At 44.6% G+C, this 21,524-nt stretch overlaps 1 protein-coding gene across 4 annotated transcripts in view; it reads left to right on the top strand.

Moving 5' to 3' along the window:
- Positions 1-2,311: 2,311 nt before the first annotated feature.
- Positions 2,312-21,524, top strand: part of LOC101163409 (SLIT-ROBO Rho GTPase-activating protein 1) — a 73,377-nt gene continuing 54,164 nt past the window's right edge. For 3 of the 4 annotated variants that reach the window (XM_023956101.1, XM_023956103.1, XM_023956104.1), the window contains exon 1: positions 2,312-2,868. In XM_023956101.1, the coding sequence (XP_023811869.1) occupies positions 2,805-2,868 (64 nt within the window). In that variant the 5' untranslated portion in view covers positions 2,312-2,804. The remainder of the gene's footprint in view (positions 2,869-21,524) is intronic. The other variant, XM_023956102.1, reaches the window with a different exon arrangement.

The raw sequence follows: 21,524 nt of genomic DNA, 5'->3' as shown, positions 1-21,524 counted from the left end.
CCTCTTAGTACACACACCCTTTACCCTTCAAAATATACATTCGAACATAAACACACATACATGCATTCCACAAGGAAGGTGGGACCTCGAACCATCTGTCCCCTACCCCATCCCTGGAGGGGGGGTACTGGGCCCTTGGCAACGGCGGTGGTGTCCCATAGGTGCTGGCTTCCTGGGCCCGGCAGCCCTCCCTCCATGCAGGGAGAGGGATCCCTGTGGTGTGGGTTCTGGTCCTTGCCCCTGAGCGCTGGGCCTCGCCAAAGTTCCAACTGTGGGTGAGCCTGGTCGGGCCATGTTTACAACACTTCCTGTGGACCCCCTCTTCCCCTGGGTGTCCTCCTCCTGGGCGGGGGCGGCTGGCCCCTGCCTTGCCTGGTATTGCATCTGAACCTCACTGTAATGATTATAACCATCCAGAAACTTGTTGCTTTATGCTGCTTCATGGTTTTACCCCCCCCCCCCCTCTATAATCACCCTCCTATCCCCCCATCTCTAACACCCCTCCTTACCTTTTCCGTCCGGTCCAACACAAAAGATTTTCAAATATGATTAACCCTTGTTCTATCCTAGGCACTTTAACTTTGGGAGTTGGGTCATCTAGACCCACTAGACAGAGCTCTGAACCTTTTTTCTTCAATGATTTGTGATCTTCACTGGTGTCCATGGATTACATGAAATCTTTCCACCTTTATCCACCTTTGTCATGGTAGGGAGAACACGTCAATGGAAGGGGGGGTCATCTAAGATAGCACAAGGGTTACAGTGAATAAAGTTTGGCCTCAATTACAAAAGGGGTTTATTCAGACATACCTCAGGGGGGTATTCCAGGAAGCAGGTTATGCTAGCTCCCACGGTAAGTTTGAGGCTAAGGAAGTTGATAACCTCAGCTTTCGGTTCCAGAAATGGAGGTATGTTTCAGGGTAGGTCAAGTTGCCATAGCAACTCATGCTCTGAACATAACCTGGTCTGGAGCAGGTTTAGTTGAAGGTTAGTTTGTTTACAGAGAGGTGAAGCAGCATGGCGTGTCCATTTGAAGATGATTTAGTGGATGAAGAAGCTCAGATAATACTTTTTCCACCATGAGAGGGTGATAAGACCACATATGGATGTTGGAAAGAGAAACTTTTTACTTTGATCTAAATTAATTATTTGCTTCAGTTAAGATAAATCATTTTTTTAGTTAAGTCAGCTTAAAAATAACACGTAGTTATCAGACAGTTATATTACTTTCATTCAATGAAGTACAGGTAGGTGTAACTTTGGTGCTGCTGTTAGATCGGGACCGCAAGGGATTGTGGGATACCATTCCCTTTGCCTGTCTGGACGGAAGTGTGGGTTTTTGACCAAATGTGTTTAGCTGTTTAGCCAACCAAGCTCACAATGAAAATAGAAATGAGATCAGAAACTCGTGGGTTTACTTTGTCTATTCTTTTTCTCCAAGCAGAAACTCTTTTTGCTGATGATGCAGCCGTATTCCTTTATTGATGGACGTATAATCTTCATACGCCGTCATTAATCTCAGACTCTGTCTCACTGAAGTATAGCGATCTCTTTTTTTCACCACGTGTTTCCATGGTGACTCCAGAAATCGGCGATCCATTGAGAATGTCTTTATGTACTTCACGTGCACGCGCATTAACCCAGGGTTACCAAGTAGACCGTAATTACGCTAACTCATATCCGGATTTCAGCCAGAGTTCAGGGTTAAAGTCAGGGGAGTTTAAACATGCTTCCTGGAATACCCCCCTGGTTTGTCAGAAGATTCATAACCCCTGTTGTTCAAATAAAATATGTTCAATACAAGAGGCCTTCAGCTCTTATCTGTCTGCCCAGCTGTTGGGCAGGATAAGTTTAAAAACAAAAAGTTTAGCTGATTTTTCTAAAAAAAATATGTAGACACGTTCGTCACCCCCAAGCGACCAAAAACCCAAACGAAAGTCCGCCATTTTGAAAATAGTGTTTACAGTGTGTACAAGGGTGCTTATGGTTTCATATTTTTATTTTATTTTTCCTAAATCAATAATGTTTTTATTTGAAATAGGGTTCTTAAAACTGGGAGGCTGAATAGGGCCTCCTTACCCCACATGGGTGTGTAATGGGGGCCATTCCCCTCAACAGATGGCCACCTGCAGAGACATCTCCCCCTGAATGAAGTCTGTGAGTATTAATTAATGTGAGCGTTCAGTTGTAAATAAAAACTATTGCTTATGGTCTCCCCCATTTGGTAACCCCCCCCCCGGGTGCCTCTTGTGTGGGCCCCAAACTTGATGGGCACGCCCCTGCTACCCGCGCGCGTCTCCTGCCTCGTGCTGCAGTCTGCCTTCCTCCCTGTCTGCCTCGGAGCGTGCTGGGAGTAGTTGGGAGGAGGGGGAACCAAGAGCGGGCACGCGCGTGGGGGTAACGATTCCCAAACGGGAAGGCACTCCCGGAAATCACCCAAACTGGGCTGGAGGTTCGGCTCCGGCTGCCGCGCTTTGGTTGGACCCACCGGGAGAAAGTTGTGAAGCCGTTTTTGCTGCCGCGGCGGCTGTTGCGCCGTTCGCGGAGTTGAGGATTCGCGGGTGGAGGGGGGAAGCGGGACCGCGGCCCCGCCGTGTATTCACGGGGGAAGCAGAACCATGATGAAGGACCAAAGCCCCGCGCGCCTTCGGAACCCGTTTGCTGCTTAAAACCGAGCTGCCTGGGTCGCGTCCGCCTTCGCCCCTCGGTTCCACCGGGACGGGATGCCGCGGTAGGATTCCCGCTTGTTGACAAACACTTTCCCCTGAAGTTTGGAAGGAGCCTCGCGCGCAGAAACACGGAAAATGTCCGCGCCGAGGTCCAAGAAGGACAAAGAGATCATCACGGAGTACGAGAGCCAAGTCAAAGGTACGTACGGGTGTCCGGTACCCGGTACCGCTGTGTTCGTGGGGTCCAGACCCGCTAGTCGAATGCGGTTCCCGGCCGATGATGGCGGCTCGTTTGTCGGGGTGAAAAAAAGTTGGCGGGATCCGGGGAAGTGTGGAAAATGAAAATGTGGGTTTATCAGGAAAGTTTTCCGAGGCTGGAGTGGAAAAGGAGTCGGGAGAAAGGAATGCGGTCACCGGATCTGATAACGGATCAGAACCCGAACCCCATGTTGGGTCGGGTCATCATGTGGGTTTGAGTGGCTTCTGGTTCCTGGAGGTCCGTGATCTGCAGCCCGGTTCGGTTGATGGAAGCACTGATCCGCTGTGATTTACCGTGGGGGGTGGGGGTGTAGAGTTAGACGTGGTCGTGATGCCTCCCCAACTTGTCCCCTTCAAACCACCCGTGCGTGCACACACGCGCACGCACAGAGGACAGAGGCGTAACCATGGGGACTTGGCCCTCAGCCAATGAGATCCGTTCCCTGGTGCCTTCAGAGAGCTCCGAAGCCACCCTTTCACGCCTGATTCCATCCCTGTTTCAATGCGTGTGTGTGGGGGGGGGGTCTGCAGAGCTGAAAGGGGGTCAGGGGTCAGACCTGTAGATCACGTGGCGGAGCAGGAGCTCTCATTTGGGAGGAATGTGGAGGAGAGCTTCCTCTCTCTGTGATCATGACTAAGAGCTTTGGCCCCGGAACAGCTGATGCCGAGTCAGGGGGCCCGGGTCAGGAAAGACCCTGGATGTGTCACCTGAGGATGGACATGATTACAGGCTGAGATCAATCCCTAAGGGCCCGAGAATTTGTTGATTTTTTTTTTTTATTTATTCTTTATAGTATCGAAGCACTTTCATAGATTTTAAGTTTGCTGTTGAGTTTGTTTCTTCTTCCTGTTGTGACAACAACTTCCACAGTCATGGGAATGAAATGTACCCCCCCCCCCCCCCACACACACATCTACTCTGTAATTCATGTGTTTTCCAGCAGCTTCTGATTTGCTTTTGTAAAAGCCTTTTATGAGGGGAGTAATGAGCGGGATCACATGTGGGGCGGGCTGGAGATGGCCAGAGGCGACCTCTGCCGAGCAGACGCTGACTGAGAAGCTCAACAAGGAGCAGCCTGGGAAACCACCAGCGCCGGCGTCTGAGCTCCTGCTCCGCGTTCTCCGCTCCTCACACTTCGGTTTTCCCAACGATGTTGAGCGTCGTCTCCCATCATTAATTGAATGTTATTCAGCCCGTTGTTTTCCTGTTCCACCATTTCTTTGCTTTTTCCAGCTATGAATTTTTGGTCCTTCAGATCCAAATTTTCCAGGATTTTTGCCTCATGGGGAATCCTTGGTGCAGAAGCTCGCTGGTTCGATACCCGGCTCTGGTGTTTTTCACAAACATATCTTTTTTGTTATTGTGCTGTTTTTACTTTATTTATAGTCAACTTTGATCATTTCTTCCTTTCTTTATTATTTTCATTTTCTTTCAGTAACACAGCATCAACCCTGCATTTCCTTCTGGAAACGCAGCTCCTTCTAGTTTCAGTTGGAATCATTTATTTATTGTGTCATTTGTAATTGTCGTCATTCGCTTTGGAGCTTGTAGTGCTGACTGTCATGTGATGCTCCACCTGTTCACTCACCTGTCCTCCCGTTTGACTTTTTTTTTTTTTACAAAGTAGTCTATTTTAGATCTTTGAGACTAATTCAAAGACAAAGGGTGTCATTTTAACTCTGGATATTCATTTTTTTCTGTGATTTCACTTTATAAAAAGACTCTTCTGGCCCTGAAGTCCCACTCAGATCATCTTTTAATCGTTTGTCAAAGCGTTCCCAGTGGTCTTTTAATGATGATGATGATGATTCCGCTTTTAGCCCAAACCAAAAGGCCAGTGGCGTTTTCTATGACACAGTGTCTGCAGAGTGGCGGGAGTTTTCCTCTGAGTTGGGTTTCTGTAGCATGGAGCTAACGAGTCGATGCTTCTGCAGGACTTCTCTACCGTTTGCTTTGCTTCACATCGTTTTGAAGTCATAAAAAAGCTCCAAATGAAACTCTGTGGGCATTTACGTGAACTTCTGTTTTTGCTTTCTCACCATGACCTCAGCTCTTGAATGAACTCACTGCTCCATTTTAATTCTCTTTTCCTGAAAGCTGTCTGTGACGGTTGGAGCTTCTCCACCCTCAGTGGCATCAGAGCAGTTTGTCAGACTCATGGAGGTCTTGCACCTCCTGCAGCACTTCTTCACATCCATCCAGGCATTGGCCGTCTGGTTTTGCCGCCCGGCCTCCAATAACTCCTGGTGCGGCGGTAGCACGGCTCCGTGCTGCGGTGTGGCGCTGGGTGTGGCGTCTGTGTTTGCGCTCACACGGCTGGGCGAATTGTTATTGACAGCCCCCATCTGTGTCCACTCTGCCTTTTTTTTGCTGTTCTAATAAAGTCTGCTGAGCACGAATGTTCCCCGCTGTGCTTTTCAGATGACATGTGTGCAGCTGCCCCACACAAAACGAACACGACCAACGAACAGAGAACTCTGCTCCGGCTAAGTTGTTTCTGACTTAAAAACCGATCACAGCGACCCAGAGGAGGCCGTGGAGTCTAACACCCTACAGGTTAAAAAGCAGACGCTCCACACTGAACGTCTGCTGCCGGGCGTCTCTCTGTGGGGCCGAAACGTAAGGATGGACAGAGATTCAGGAACGTTTTGGATCATTTCAGTGTTTGGATCCATGCTGGATCCGAAGGCTGGGGGCCGTAATGCATTCATCAGACTTTGCTGCTGCCTTCCTCCCAGTTAAAGGGGGGGGCAAGATGAGGTCAGTCCCTGAGCTCATGATGCTGATGTTTGGGGGGGTCACATTCTCCGACTCTGTCATCATTTATTCAGAGAGTGGGAGTCTCTAGATGATGATTCGGACAGATTTGGTCAGATGCGTCCTCAACCCGTTGGCCCCTCGAGGCCCAACCCCACATGGTTTTTAGGACCCCCCCCCACAAGTTAAGTTAACAATATAATCAATGTAGGCTTCAATAAAGGGGGGGCTCTTAGTAACATTTGGCTTTATAGAGACAGACATACTGTTTTACTGGATGAACATACCATTCTGCTGTGTAATGGCTGAATCTGGAAAAAGCAGAACTGTTGCTTCCACTGTCAGACAATCGGATCCTTGAACGTCTTTGTTTTCCTCGTCTGAGCTGGAATCTGGACCTAAACTGGACGGCTATGATATTGCTCAGCGCTAACGTTAGGTTGTGAGGGGCTGTAAGCTAGCGGGAGAGCATGTAGAGCTCTGGGGAGAATTCAGCTGGTATGGGGGAAAAGGAACCCGTTTTTATTCATTCCTCCAAACCCCCCCCCCCCCCCCCTCCCCCACCCATTACCAGAGAGTAGAGCACAGAACAGTGATGGACAGACATTTGATTAACCAATCTTAAAGCATCTTTTGTTCCTCCCCCCTCGCCTTCCTCTTTTGCTTTAACCTTTTGACCCCATGAAAAAGGCCTTTGAATCTTCTGTCCCTCTTATCAACAGTCAAAGACCACCCTTTAGGCAAGAATGTCCGGATGAGACGCTTTGGGGGGTGTGCAGGGTGCTGTTGAATGATGAGGTTAATGCAGTGCAGCCTTCAGTCTTCTTTGCATCTGTAATTCTGATTAATCGTAGCCCCACTTTCCAACCTAAACCCGCTGTAATGGAGACCCGCTGCTGTTGAGATGTCTGCTCTGATGTGGTCGCCCGTCTCCAGCCGATATGTTCTGTTTAAGCAATCTATAGAGCTCTGCAGACTTTCCCATGGTCTCGGCTGTCAACTTATCAGCCGCACAATAAAGGCTCATTGTGGGTTTGTAGCAGAAGGAGGCCCGAGCCGTGCCCGGTTCTGGAAGCCAAGCTCCCACTTCTGCTTCGCTTTCCGCTGTGGTTCCAGATCCACAGAAAGCTCTTGTATTTTTTCACTTAACCTTTATTTTACCAGGAAGTCCCTTGAGTTAAAATCTCTTTTTGGAGAGAGACCTGGAGATCTAATTTGTCACACAACAAAGTTTTGCTTTTGACTGCTTACTTTGCTGACGGATAACATTTAATTTTAGAGCCAAAAAGCAGGTGATGGTTGACGGTTATGGTGTTATTTGAACTTATCCTTCATCAGGTAGAGCAGCGTTGTCACAGGCACCCATATAGGGGTTGACCTGGCCGTAGAGGTGCTGCGGGTTTTTCGGTTGTCCGAGCCCGTAGAGATCATAGAGAGGAGCAGCTGCATCTTAACCCTTGTGCTATCTTGTGGGGTCCAGATGACCCCACCCTTACATTGACGTGTTCTACTTACATATATAAGTATATATAATGATAATAGAAGTTCCACGCACTCATGAGGTACGGGTGATGCTGTTGGACGGCATCCTTACCCCACACTCTAGTCTCTATTAGGGTACGCTTACTGGCTCCTCACTGACCACGCGCAAACGCTGCTCGCACGGCGTATGCACGTGATACACAAGTGTCCGTAGGACGCACGCATTTATCATGTGAACAGCACTAACGGGCGCATCGTGCAGACCAGATCGGTAAAAAAAATCTGTACAACACACCTGCGTCTCACCTGCTTGTGGATTGTACAAAAACATGTGCATGAACATTTTGTCTCTACGGGTTTACAGAGCAAACTAAAACCTTCAAATTTCCTGCGGGCCACCTGCACAGATTTGCCCATTTCTTTTGCCCCCAGACAGCCCGTATCCACCCTTAAAGGCAATTGTGACAAAGGCCTAACCTTTTCTATTTCCATAAATAGTCTAGATTCCTTGCAATTATAAATAAAACAGTAACTCTGGAGTCACGAGGCGTCTCGTCATCCAGTTGTTGAGCAATAAACGTAAATGGAGATTTGGTTGAACCTTCTTGTTGGAGTCAGATGATGAGTCAGCTGAGTCATGATCTATTTGTGGCTCCGTTACACATTCAGAGCAGCTCTTAATTCAACAGGTTGCTCTGGAGGATGACTATAAAACCCGTGCTTGTCCAGATAAACTCTTCATCTCACCATCCCACAGTGTTAGACTCTGTCAATGAGGAGGGAGAGCTGTGACGGTTCAAATCCCTGCCTTAACCGTGTGCCTCTGGGTATTCCTTTGTTTATAGAGCAGTTTGAACATCAGTCAAATGTTGTGATGTGCAACACATAACAGACTGATTAATGTGTGGCAAAAGTCTTTGTCGTGTTTGTCTTCAGAAGCTTTTTTTTAGGACATCTAGAGCTGATGCTGTCAGTGAGTTTGACCCAATCTGCAGAGATTGCTTTCAATCTGTGGCTCGCATCTTTGATTTGCCATTTTCAGCTTCAAATCTAGCAAACATCCCACATCTTGGACTTTGGTTTTTCCATTTTTCTTCTTTGATTTAACACTAAAAGCCTCCACTGCAGCAGTTTTGTGGACCAAAGCTGTGAGACATCACATGAAAAAGTCTCTATACTTGTGTGAAAAAAAGGCAACTTATGATGTTGAGTTCTTAATCAAAGTGAAGGACTTTTAAATAGGAATTTGACATAAAGGATGACCAGAGTTTGAATAAAGTTGTGTAAATCCACCATTGTGATGTTTTTCTAGGTGAACGCTTTTTTTTAGTTTGATTTTTCCCCCCGTCATGTTGAATTTAGCTGTTTAATAGCGTCTGACAGCTGTGTGGTAAATTCCAGTCTTCTGCTTAACCTACTTTATAAAAACTCAGCGCAGAGTGTAAATTATTGATCAGTAGTTCTAGGGGCTGACATGCCGGACCTTTCCTTTGATTACTCGCAGGGCCTTTTCTTATCCCTCACCAATCCTCAGCTGGCAGCTTTGTGTCCAGTCGTTCGCTTGATCAGCGAAGCGCTGACCTCTGCTCTCTGACCTTAATACCCGGGTCTCAGCTTTGCCAAGGCTTCTGGCTGAGCCTGGCTGTGGTCTAGACAGCAGGCGTCTTAGACGGCTGGTGGAAGTTAAAAAAAGGTTTCACACCGACAAGCCTGTCAGTGAGAGTGGACTATTACTGAGCTTTTTCTTCAGCCGTGAGGTTTTAAAGGCCGTGTCACACAGCGACCACAAACATTTTAGCCATAATACTGTTCGGATGAAAATTGGTCATTTGTGAATAAACGTGAAAACAGTAAGTCGTAGTCTTTAGGTGAAAATTTGAAAGAAGTATGAGGAATGAACCACGTTGAAACCACAAAAAGAACAAAAAAAACTACACGAAGTACACATAAACCAACGTAGAACATGAAGCGCGCGTGATTATTGAGCTGTTTATATGCAATTCATTAGTGATTAGCGCGCACGTTATGAAATTTTAACGTGATATGTGCGCCGTTTACACGATATGCAGGTTGGTGGTTCATGCGTTAAAAGTCCGTTAGACATTCTTGAGCAGATGTTGAAAGCCACAAAACACAACTTTGCAATATGCATCTTGTAAAAATCACACACAACTCCGTAAGGTTTAAATAATAATTGCATATAAAATTACATAAAATATGCATGAACTGTGTAATCCTCAACCGACCAAAACTTTTGAGCAGTTCAAAACCAAATTTGCGTAAAGACCCGTCGGCTGAAACCCATGAATGACGAACGCAACAAACACTTACCAATTACGTACACCACGCCGTGCGTGGATCACGAAAGGCCGCCATTTCATACGTCGAAAGTGTGCAAAATGTACGTAGCGGCTGTGTGACACGGCCTTAACAGCATTTGTTAAATGTCTTTAGTTAACGGTCACTCTTTCATTTAGACTTAAGTGTTTTTTGTTTTTCTTCTTCTGTTTTTTTCTTTTAAATCTATACATTTCATCTTTTCTGTAATGGGTTTGATAAATATGTGTGAATTTTTTATTGCTTTAACTACAATGCTTAAAATCAATAACATTATTTTATCAATCAATAATCATTGCAGTATTTTCAGCAAATGATCTTCCATTTTATTACCCTAATGATTTGTTCAGACAGACTCGTCTTTTGCACATTTATGCTTGAACCTCAGAAACCTGCAGTCTTGCAGTAACTGCTCAGACTGGGGGTTTCAAATGCTCCATTTTCAGAAAACTTTGGCTCGTCTTCCGTTTTTCGTCGAATTTGTTTAGATTGGGATGAAGTGGGGCATTGCTGTCCCTCCAGATGCCTGCTGGTAATGGTTAATTGGGATGGGATGAACTCCAAAGCAAAGCTAGTTTTTTAAGTCTGGAAGTGGAACAGGCGTTAATCTGTGCCGACCCGTTCTGGTTCCTGCAACCCAAAGTGTTGACGCCGAATTGAAATAAAACTGTTTTGAAGGAAAACTTTGGGACCAGGTTATAGATATTTTCAGCATAATTTACTAAAGTGATGTTCCTGGTTTAGAAATGAGGCTAATCGAGGCATAAAAACCTGCAGCCCTGTGTTTGAACATTTCCACCGTGGACATGCCTCACTCATCCTGGTTTAGTCAGGCGGTCTGGAGGAAGCCTCCATCTTCTGGGGGGGGTCCTGTGGTTTGAGACATGGGTACATGGCACGTCTGGACTGTCATTTTCTATCAGTGAAAGGAGTGGCCGGACTCTGTCTTCGGTCGTGCTCTGTATAATAGAGCAACAAAGGCTGGTGAAAGCTGATCTCCTTTGCCTTTGTCCTTCCTCACTCTTTGTCTCTGAGCAGCTGTCCTGAGGTGGGTCCGAGTCCCCGCTCGCTCTCCGGTCCTGCACCTTTATCCAGAGTAGGTGGATGGATCTCGTTGGGGCTGCAGGCAGAAATGGCATTTGGTTTCTCCTGCCCTATCAAGTGAAGTTCACTGGAGGAAGGTTACAAAAGCTTTCAATAATCTGGAGGAGATCTTTGTCTCATTTCCAGGGCCTGCGAACTGGGCCGGGACCGTCCTGACAGCAGATAACACATGTAACTCTGTCGGCTCCTCTGGATGAGTTTCCCCTGCAGCTAGCTATGGGGGCCTTTGTCGGGGTTGCTTGTTTCCTGTGGTCTTCTAGATGTTGACTACGTTCAGGTCAGCCAGTCTTTGCTTTGAACCCCCTGTGGGGTGGGAGGGTCCACTGAGGACTTCCTCATTCTTCAGGTCTTGGTTTTCAAAGACGCATGTCTTGAATGAGTTTAATCCCTGCTGGTTTTGACGGGGATTGTGTGACAAGGAGACGGATTGGGTTTCAGGCGGCGGTTCCTCAACCAAAGTCATATATATTGAGATATTTTCATATGTTTGCAGTCAGGAGAAGTGAGTTTTGGGTCAGCAGAAGTCTCAGAAATTCCTTTTGAGAGGGACCTGAACGTGGCAAAGCCTTTAAGGTTTGTGTTTGGGCTGGGAAAGGCACAGAAATGTTTATCTGTAACTCACTTTAATCATCCAGGCCCCGCTGCACTGCAGCGAGCCGTCTGCAGCTCATTATTATGCCCGTTCGGTGCGACTGAGGCCCGACGGATTTTGTTGCATCAGGCAGAGAGCAAAGGAATTCAAAACCTCTAGTTCAGCGTTAAATTACCTCTCCTTTAATGTTTGCTTTGAGCTGTCAGCTTGGTACGATGCAGCACAAGAAACAGACTTCCACTCACTGAACAGAAAAGGCTCTCCTTCTTTGTTTACTTTTGGAAATATGTGTATCGTGCATAATAACGAACCGGGCCTGATGTAGCTCCAGTGTTTACAGCCCTCACACTCATTAGTGGTGTGTGTCTGGAGTCCGCTGTGCGTTGTGTCATAATAACAAATATATATCTCTTTGATTGTGGATTATGCTTTGATGTTAGTTGCAGAAGATCCTGCGCAAATGTATCTGCATTTTTAAACTGGGACGGTAACATTTTTAAACATTTCTCTGAGGTTTTCCAATTTATTGTGTGGTTCTTCAGAATCGGGTTTAGTGACAAGTTTCTGAAAGAGAAGATGTTTACGTGAAATGACTCTTTCCTCATCTTAAACCCTCTTAAGCAAAGACCCCCCTCCCAATGCTTCACCTGCCCCGAATTCTTTGGACTCAATATTCCTCAATATCACTGAACATCTTGCTTTCATTTGAACCCCCAGCCTGGTTTGCTTTTCTTTTAATCCTCAGCCTGAGAGCAGCTGCCTGCAGCTTCAAACCGAGGTTGTCAGGGATGACTTATGGGGTTACGGCGTTGCACCAGCAAACCAGACCCGAACAAAGCAGACATGAAAGAGGGCACCGGCACTTTTTAGAATGAAAAGAGTCCCGTGTTCAAGCTTATCTGGATCTTCAAGCTTCTGGAAATGTTTGTGTTCATTGAAGGAGTTAAGAAAAGAGGCCAAAACACTGAATCCATTCACAGCCTTAGAGTTTGATGTAATCAAATTCTGACTGAGAGATCCATTTAACACAGCAGCTCTGCTGAGGAGGATCAGTTCATTGAAATCACGTCAGACTCCACCCTGAGGATGAGGTTTACAGCACAGACACTGGCTGAATCCTGGCTGGGTGTGGAGAGGGAGCATTTCTCCTCCTCCAAAGGGGGTAACAAGAAAAAAAACCACTGACTTGGACTGTCCTCGTGGTTTCTCCGCTGCTCCCATAGATCCATATATCTGTTGTTTGATCTTCTTGACCGCTTCCTTTGACTTAACGTCATGAGATCTTCCACCGAGCAGAGAAGCTGTGCAGATTCACCCTAAAACTGGATGACAGATTGTAAACCCACATGCAGGCTTCTCAAATGTGAAAACATGGCAGAAATCTTAAATGAACACCTTTTTGAAGCATCATTGGCAGAAGCACAACAACAAAATGCCCATTCCCTTAGGCTACGTTCACACCGCAGGCTGAAACGACCCCATTCCGATTTTTTTGCCCCTATGCGACCTGCATCTGATCTTTTCATGACAGTCTGAATGACACAGATCCGATCTTTTCAAATGCGACCCAGGCCACTTGGGTATGTGTCCAAATCGATATGTATCCAATCTTTTCAAATGCGACCACCGTCTGACCGGCCAGGCCACATGTATCCAACCCGTACGTCATTGATACGCTACAAACGTCATCATTCTGCATTAAAGTAGGCAGGAACTAGATCATAAACATCAACCATGGTGGACGATGCTGCTGAGACCAGTCAGTGGAAGGGAAGTGAGGTCACCGACTGGATTAATATTTGGGGTGACAGCTCCATTCAGGCCAAACTCCAGGGCTCTTATTGCAACCAGGCGGTTTTTGAAAATATTTCCAGCTAAATGGCCGAGCGTGGTGTTGAACCTTCCCCGCAATGACTTTTTTTCCCCTTTCCGACCGTATTCAGAAGCGCCGGGGATCGAAGGCGGATCGTCCTCCGGGGTTCACTTCCCCGTTCGGACCCTCAGATTCTCCAGAACGGGTTAAAAAAGAGTCAACAGGATTTATTCTGGGGGAAACCTTCTTTTATTACTGTTCTCCTTCCTCCCTAACACACAACATAAATGCGCCCCCCCCCATTCTCTACCTTGCTGCATGCGCTCTCTCCTCTCTCTTACACACACATGCGCATGCGGCAGCAGCACATACACATCTCCATTCCACAACAGTGGGTCCAGACGATCCTGGCTCCAATGCCTTCTTAAAATGAGAAGATTGTTATTGTGCTGCTCCAACAACACTGTTGTTGACATCCATTGTTAATTGTTGGCTACTACTTCCGCAAACGAGTGACGTCGTTCACCGTTGAGTACTCCTCTGCGCATGCGGGTCACTTCTGGGTCATTTCACGGTCACACTGTAGATCACAAAAGTTTAGATTTAATTGGAAATGTGAACGGTCTTGCAAAAAAAATCGAATTTTTTCAAAAAATAGGAATTGAGCATTAAGCCCTGCAGTGTGAACGTAGGACTTTGACATCTGCCTAAGGCAGGGGTCGGCAACCTTTTTTACTCAAAGAGCCGTTTGGGACCGCCCTAATAAAAAGAAAGCACCCGGAGCCACAACCCGTTTTGATATCATTATATATATTATGCATGTATATATAATTCCAAGGTGCTCAGTACGTCGATCGCGATCAACCGGTCGATCTTCAATGACATGAGTGCGGGCCAGAAAAGATTTTTTTTTAAAAAGTACTTCATTAAAATCCACTAGCCAATCAAAATCCTCACTGAGAAGTGCGGGACTTGATTGACATGTAGATTGGCCAATCGGACATACGTCGCTGCAAATGCACATTGATTTGATTTGATTTGAAATGGTTTATTTCAAGCAATGAAGTAGAAATAATACACAACAGCAATATAATCATCAGTTATACATTCATACAGTAACTAATCAAACTTAGGATAATTAGACATATTAATAAATATTGCTTGAAAAGGACGCAAACTCTCAGACTGTCATCAGCGAGTTGGTCTCTGCCCCACGGCACGTCAAGTTCCCGGCAGAAGATCGGAGTGTTTATTGAAGCCGCCCCGCGTGTCTCCTCCTGCTATCAGCTCTGCAGGTCTCGCCCGATAAATACGAGCTCATTACAAAGCTGTTTTTTACGTGGCTCGCGCTTCGTGCGGAGCCATCAGCGCCTTTGAAATGCCATGAAAAATGAACAAACTAAAATAAAATTTAATTATTATAAAATACTCATTATTTTCCAAAGTCACAGGGAGCCACAAGAGATGGATGAAAGAGCCACATGTGGCTCCGGAGCCATGGGTTGCCGACCCCTGGCCTTAGGGAACGTACTCCATTGTTCCATTGGTTCCCTGTTGTTTTCACTAAACTATGCTAAATGCTAAAGTTTTGTGTGTTTTTTCTTGAAAAACACCCTGTTCTTGGCGATAATCCTAACTTTGGATTGCAATCAGCAAGCAGTAAACTCAGTTAAAATCTGAGTTTACGCCTAATTTTGTATTTTAGACATTAAGAAGAATCAACCAAGGTATTGGAAAAAGGACGAACCGAGCTGCTATTTTATTGTTAATATTATTGCAGTTTCACACATAAGACCTGCATAAGATAAGGCAAAAACATATCACTGTTCAGTGTTCCAATGATGATTTTGCAACAGTCTTTTTTTTTAACAAATGCAGCCGCCACATCTGACCTCATGAACAAGCAACCAATGAAGACCGTCGACTGAAGGATTTCCTTCAGACAGTGATGCAGAAATCCTCGTTATGCAAACTTTAACAAACACATTTGAAAGTCTGGGAGATTCTGATGCTGCTTAGGGTTCAGTCAAAGACAAGGTTGTCTGTGTGTGGACACAGTAGAGATTGTGTATTTAGCAAAGGCTTAAATGGGTGTGTGTATGCTTTTGTGTGTGTGTGTGTGTGTGGGTTGTACAAACTTTTATTTGTACTTTGTCTGGGGAGCCAGCTGCTCCTTTGCAGATAGGACACATTATCCATTCTCTCTGACCTTGAAAAAAGTATTTTACTTTGAAAAGGCCGGCCTGCTGGATGAGCCGAATGCTGAAAATGTCCGATTTTGTCTAAACCAACGCGAGTTTTTATGATGATGCGTATTTTGAAAAGATAGAAGTGATGACATTAAAATGAGTCTGTAAGTTAAACGTTCAGATTAGTACACTGTGGGGCTGGGCGATAAAAAGAAAATCTACAAATTTTTTTTTTAATTCGATTTCCGATTTTTCCTCGACCCCCCCCCACCACTTAAGGAAAGCAATAAGTACAAACGGCAGACAACTTAGAGCAAATTTTGCTTTTATTGAATCAAACGCAAGACAAATGTAACCCCAATTTCTGGGATTAATAATTAATAAGTGAACACACTTGGAATCATAGTTCAGTTTAAGATTTTTCTTCTTCTCACTCGCTTTTGGACTTGTGTCGTTTATATAATTTTGTCTTATATAAGTTTGTCTTGTCTTATTTTATATAATTTTATTGTTTTATATAATTTTTGTCTTATTTTGTTATTCTACACTTGTTTTCATTTGTCCAAAATAAAAAGGTTACTTAATGTCCCAGCTGTGTTTTAAGTCACACTTTGTCTTCTAGACCAGTGTTTTCCAACCAGTGTGCTGTGGGAGATGGTCAGGTGTGCCGTGGGAAATTACCCTCATTCACTGATCTAAAAACATTTTCCATCTCCAGGATATCAGCTCTGTGTTCATCCAAACATCCTGATAAAACACTGAGAAGTTAGGAATATGAAAGATCATAAAATACTTTTTTCTTTCTGTTTATTTGATTCTATTAAAGACGTTTTGATAAGAATGACGGTACCGCGATTTAGCTGCAGCTATGACTGTTTTTGGAAAAGTCCCGCCCCTTTAACTGTCTCCACCAATCATTCTTGGAGGCGTGTCTTTTAATTTAATCAAACCCAAGTGGTTAAAGTCTTCACTTCCTTGTTCCGATTTAGCAGATTAAGTCTCTCAGTTCCAACAAAAATACCAGCTAAAGCTCGTCTTTAGCGCTGTAGCTTTCCACAGAATGTGGTGTCAGACCGTGGAACAAGTGAACAAAACCATGAAGCTCAGAGACGCTTGTCTGTCTGCGTTCGGCGGCTGTTTGCACTACATCTCCCATGATGCATTGGGTTAAAGTGACAGCATCTCAGTGCACAATGAGTCGTCCTTTGACGTCCTGAAACCACAACGAACACACATCAACCACTTTTTAAATCTTCTGACTTAACTTTAATGACATCTTTTAGAAAAAAAACAGCTGCAACTTCCAGGTTTTTCTGCCACAATTATCACAAAAATGCAGGTGAGATCATGGAGGGGCTGTAGATCAATACACACTGGGAGTTTCTCCTTTTTTTTTAAATTTTTGGATGCTGGTGCTCTGTGGGATTTTAAAGTTTAAAGTTTGCCGTGGCTCAAAAAAGGTTGAAAAACACTGATGTAGACTAGAAGGAGACAAACATTCACCTTGAGAGTAGCACCATTTGGGAACAAACTTCCCACTCTCACCGGTAGCCATGTTGTTGCTCAGCTGTTTCGTGTGTGCTATGATGTTGCTGTTTGTTGCTTGCAATACCGCCGTGTGACACTAACGCTACGGAAGCCAAAAATGCACCATTACACAAAAACTCGATTTAGTTAATTTTGAAAATCGCCTGTAACAAAAAATTCGATTTTTCGCCCAAACCAAGCACACTGTAGAAAATTCGAAAACAAAGTCTCCATTGATTATAAATTGAACGTCTTGCTAACATTTATTAGCACAGATGGGACTTTTCTACCTCTGGGAGACGTTTCTGTTTCTTTCTTAAACGTGGTCAGTATCGCTGCTGCAACCAAACTTCAGCCTCCCATCAATCTGAGTGTGGAGTTTGGAGGTCCTCACCCACATCCACATGCTTCCATCTCTTTAGTGGGTTTGCAGCATGTGCCCTTCCCTTCAGAATTACAGGCCCGGTCTTGAATAGTGGGGTTGTTTGTCATGTGCCCCTCCAGTTACTCCGCAGGCGCAGCCCTGTGAAAGACCTAAAAAAAAACCTGCACATCATGCAAGGTGCTGCTTTATGTGGCGTTCAGTGACGAAAGAGAAAATAACACATGAGCAGAGAACGACACCAGTTCTCTTTTTTTGCCTCTTAGTCCTGCGTGGCCTGTAGAAAGCAGCTCACCAGTGGAAGCTTGGCCTGGAAGAAACTTCATTTTTCATTCAAAGAGGACTCATAATGAAGCCAAAACATAAAATTCTGTTGAAGAAACTGGAATGATCAGGCTTTAGAGATCTAGCATTACAAATGGGGGGAGAGCAACTCGCACAGCAGGAAATGGTTTGTTCTGAATGTCTACCTGTGGTGTCCCACTAGGGTCAGGATAAGGACTAAAACTATTTCATATTTTATACTCAACTATTTGTGTGAAGTATCCAAAGTACTGAACCCCATTTGTTTGCTGATGACACAAATCTGTTTTGCTCTGTCACTGATTCAAATAAGCTTATCAGAATTGTTACTACTGAATGTTATAAGATAAAAGTATGGTTTATTCTAAACACGTTTTCATTAGAAAAGGGCAAAACAAAAATTATGCTCTTTGGAAACACAATAAGTGATGCAAAAAGCAAAATGTTCCATAATGACATAGAGACATATGCTTCTTGGCTGCACGTAAATATGTGGGAATATCATCAGCCTTTATTTAGTCGGGACACGACTGGAAACACAAATCCACGTGATTGTTTGAACAGTTTCTAAGGACTGAGCGGCATTCCTGCTTTGAAAAGTTCACACACCGCCCCAGAGTCGCTGTGAGAGCTGGAAGTCCGAGCTCTGCTCGGACACACGGTTCTCCTCCTGAGTCCGGCAGCCTCTAACCCAGAGCGGCGGCACGGATTGCAGTCCGAAGTCTCCCACACATAACAAAAAAACAAAGCACACACGTAACAAAGCATCCTCCCTCCCCTCAAACACAAAGTTATTAATCCAGCTGCTCTGCTCAGAGACACAGTTCCCTCGGTCCACCGGGACCCGAGCCTGGACCGCCCAGGGTCCAGACGTCACAGGGCACAAAGCACTCCTCCCCGGCAGACCCCTCGTGAGGGGTGTAAGAGAGGGGAGAGGCGAAGAGCCAACGGGGCGAGAGTGGAGCGACGCTTCGCACCGGGCGTCCGCAGCGGGAGTCCGCAGAGCAGCCGGTCGGTCCTGTTTGAGCTCTAAAGCTTCTCTGGAGCGAAACACCGTCTATGCATGACGTTAAACCAGAGCAGAAGTGACACACGATCGGAATGAAACAATCGGCATTGCCCACCTATCTCGACCAGAAAGAAATTTTGATCCCAACGAGTCTGATCGGGGCAGACGGCGTGTTTACATGACGCATTTTTCTTCTGATCAGGCGTGCTTTCCGATTACTTTTGTCCATGGAAACGCAGCTAATGAGCTTTAAATCTGTGGGTTTGTGAGCGACAAAAAGCTTTTGTGTTAATGTGTGGAATAGTTTTTCGTGTCGATGTGGTGGCTTCCTATTAAATAATTTGAAGCAAATACCTTTATGACTTCAAGGTGTTGAAAATCTCAGAATGCGTGTTCTTTAAATTCTTTTGAAATCCTACAGTGAAGCACAAAAGAAATGGAATATTAATTTGTACATAGCAAAGTATAAAAACTGTATTTAAATATAAAAGAGTACGCTCTTACCGGTAAGCTCTTAATTCCTCCCTTCCCCTGGTGAACAGACGGTTTGTGTTGGACCCTTATTGACACAAGTCATTCATTTAAATGTAATTGTTCTGTTACTTCTCTTCCTTACACATACTATTATTTAAAAAAAGGTCTGTTTGGAAAAAAATACTTTAAGAGAAAAAAGTCTGCTGAAGAATGTCCTTGGAATGTCCTTTAAACTGCTCAGTTTAAAAAACAAAAAACTTTAATGATTGCGAGCCCAGATCATTTACTTCCAACCTCCTGTTGGACCCATTATGACCTGATGCTGCAAACGTAATGTGACCATTCAAGCAAATTGAGCTTTGTCCAGATTTTAAAGAGAGGAATTATTGCTGAAAAATGTATAACTAGTAAAAAAATCATGATGCAAGTTTTGGCTCTAGTAGAAGAAGCTTTCAGAGAAGATGCTGCATGTTTTCCCTCCTCACTGGACTTACTTCAACTAGATCAGGTTTGAGACAAAAGCCTCAAAAGTTTAAAGTTTAGTTGTTGCTGTATGTTTCTGGTTTTTGTTTTTCATCCAGCAGAGTTTAAGTTCTAATGAAATAAGTTTATTATTTTTGGCGACTGTTTTATTTTGAAATACTAAAAGAAAACAGATCATTCATGAAAGACTTTGCTGCAGTCACATGACCTAAAAATGTGGGAGTTTCCGAAGTTATCCAGCTTTAAAGACGTCCCTATCGTTATAACGACCTTTTGTTAAAGCTTCAGTTTGGTATCATAACCTCTAATTCTGGAGGATTCTCCCTTTGGAATGGGCTCTTTATTTGGCTATATTATCTTCATTTATTTATTGGACCATGGTTCCAAACGTCAGCGCTTTCCTCAGTGCAGCTGAAGCGTCTGCCGGTTTGCTCCGACTACCTCCGGCTCCCACAGTCGAAAAACAGGCTTCAGAGGTTCAGAAATTGTGTGGCCCAGTGGTGGACTGGTGAACTGTCCAGGGTGTTCCCCACTTTTGTGCTTAAGTAGTTGGGATAGGCCCCAGCAACCCCTTCACAGGACAAAGCAGGAATAGAAGACGTATGTACAGTGGGGCAAAAAGGGTATTTAGTCAGCCACCAATTGTTCAGGTTCTCCCTCTTAAAAACATCAGAGAAGCCTCTAGTTTCCATCATAGATATACCTCAACACATCACTGCTCTAGAGGAGATCTGTATGGAGGAATGGGCCCAAAATATCAGCAAGAGTTTGTAAAAACCTTGTGAAGACCAAACATTACAAATAAATTCTTTAGAAATCTAACAAAGTTGAGGTATACCTATGATTAAACATTACAGGCCTCACTGTGGTTGGTGCAGTTATGTACTGACTTTAACAGGGAAGCTTGTTGAACCTTCTGCTGGTGCTGGTGTCTCCATTTGGAGACATTCTGAGACTAAAAACCTTGAAAATGAAGCTGCGCATAATACATGAATTCCATTGTATGGGTCATAAATATGACAAAGCTGATGGTTAGAACAATACGGGCAAACATTCCACTGAATGTATGTTTATGGACAAACATTCATTTTCTTTCTCACTACGCGGGACAACATAGGAGACTGTAACAGTCTGTATTTGGATGTGTTTGTGCCTAAACACAAGAGCAAAGGTGATGGTGGCAGTGGGGGGTTGGAGGGTATTTTCCGGAATTATAGAAACAATCTATGGATCATTTTTTATTACCTGTACAAAATCAGTCTTCTTCTCTTAAGGGTTGATGCTTTTCATATGTCTGCACCTGTTTTCAATTTTTAATTTGGATTAGTCCCGGGTATGTACTTTTACTAACAGATAAAAGCCTTTTCACATCCGTTCCAGATGTTTCTTATGGCGTACACCCCCTTCTGCTCTCCAGCAACGCAGTGTTCTTTGTACTGGAGTACCAAACAAACATCCCAACTGTCAGGGCTGCAGACATGCCCAGCCACGTTCCTATCCTAAGGACAGCTGCGTTGATAAGTGACTTCCATGAAATAAAGGCTTCGGGCTTTCTCCATCTCTTGTATCTCCATTATCCCCTAACAAAAGCACAAAGGCAAATCAGACCCAAGGTAGAGTTTCTGGTGTCATTTGACCAAAAACAAAAATAAATCTGAGCCTGTTAACTATCTTTGTCCTGTTTGGTTTTCTTTTAAAACAGTTTCACGTAAAAATAAGAATAAAAAGTCCCTTTTATTCTTTTTCCCAAAAGTTACCAACTGTTGACACAACTGTGCAAACCTGTTCCTCAACAATAAATGCTAATGGAAAGAAGCCAAATCAGAAAAATCTGCTGATGTTTTAACAGAGAAACCCAGGGACCATCCTGTAACTACTGTTTCCTCCCCTTTGGCGCAGAATGGTTTTAAAACTTCATTTGTACGTTTACTCACGGCATCAGACACATTGCGGTGAACACAGATAAATGTGGGCCACTCCGCTTGATGGACCTCCACACCGGACTGATGCCCCAGAAAAATGTGGAGTAGTTAACCAGCGGCTGAGCAAACAGCCCTGCCTTTAAAATGAGATGTCTTCTCCAGCATTAAGCTCCTCTTTTGTTTTATTTGGCACAAATAGAATGATGGTTCCCTGATGGGCAT

Source organism: Oryzias latipes, chromosome 6 (genome assembly GCF_002234675.1).
Source record: "Oryzias latipes chromosome 6, ASM223467v1".
Lineage (NCBI taxonomy): Eukaryota > Metazoa > Chordata > Actinopteri > Beloniformes > Adrianichthyidae > Oryzias > Oryzias latipes.
The sequence above is the reverse complement of the archived record's forward strand: the minus strand, read 5'-3'. Positions and strand labels throughout refer to the sequence as shown.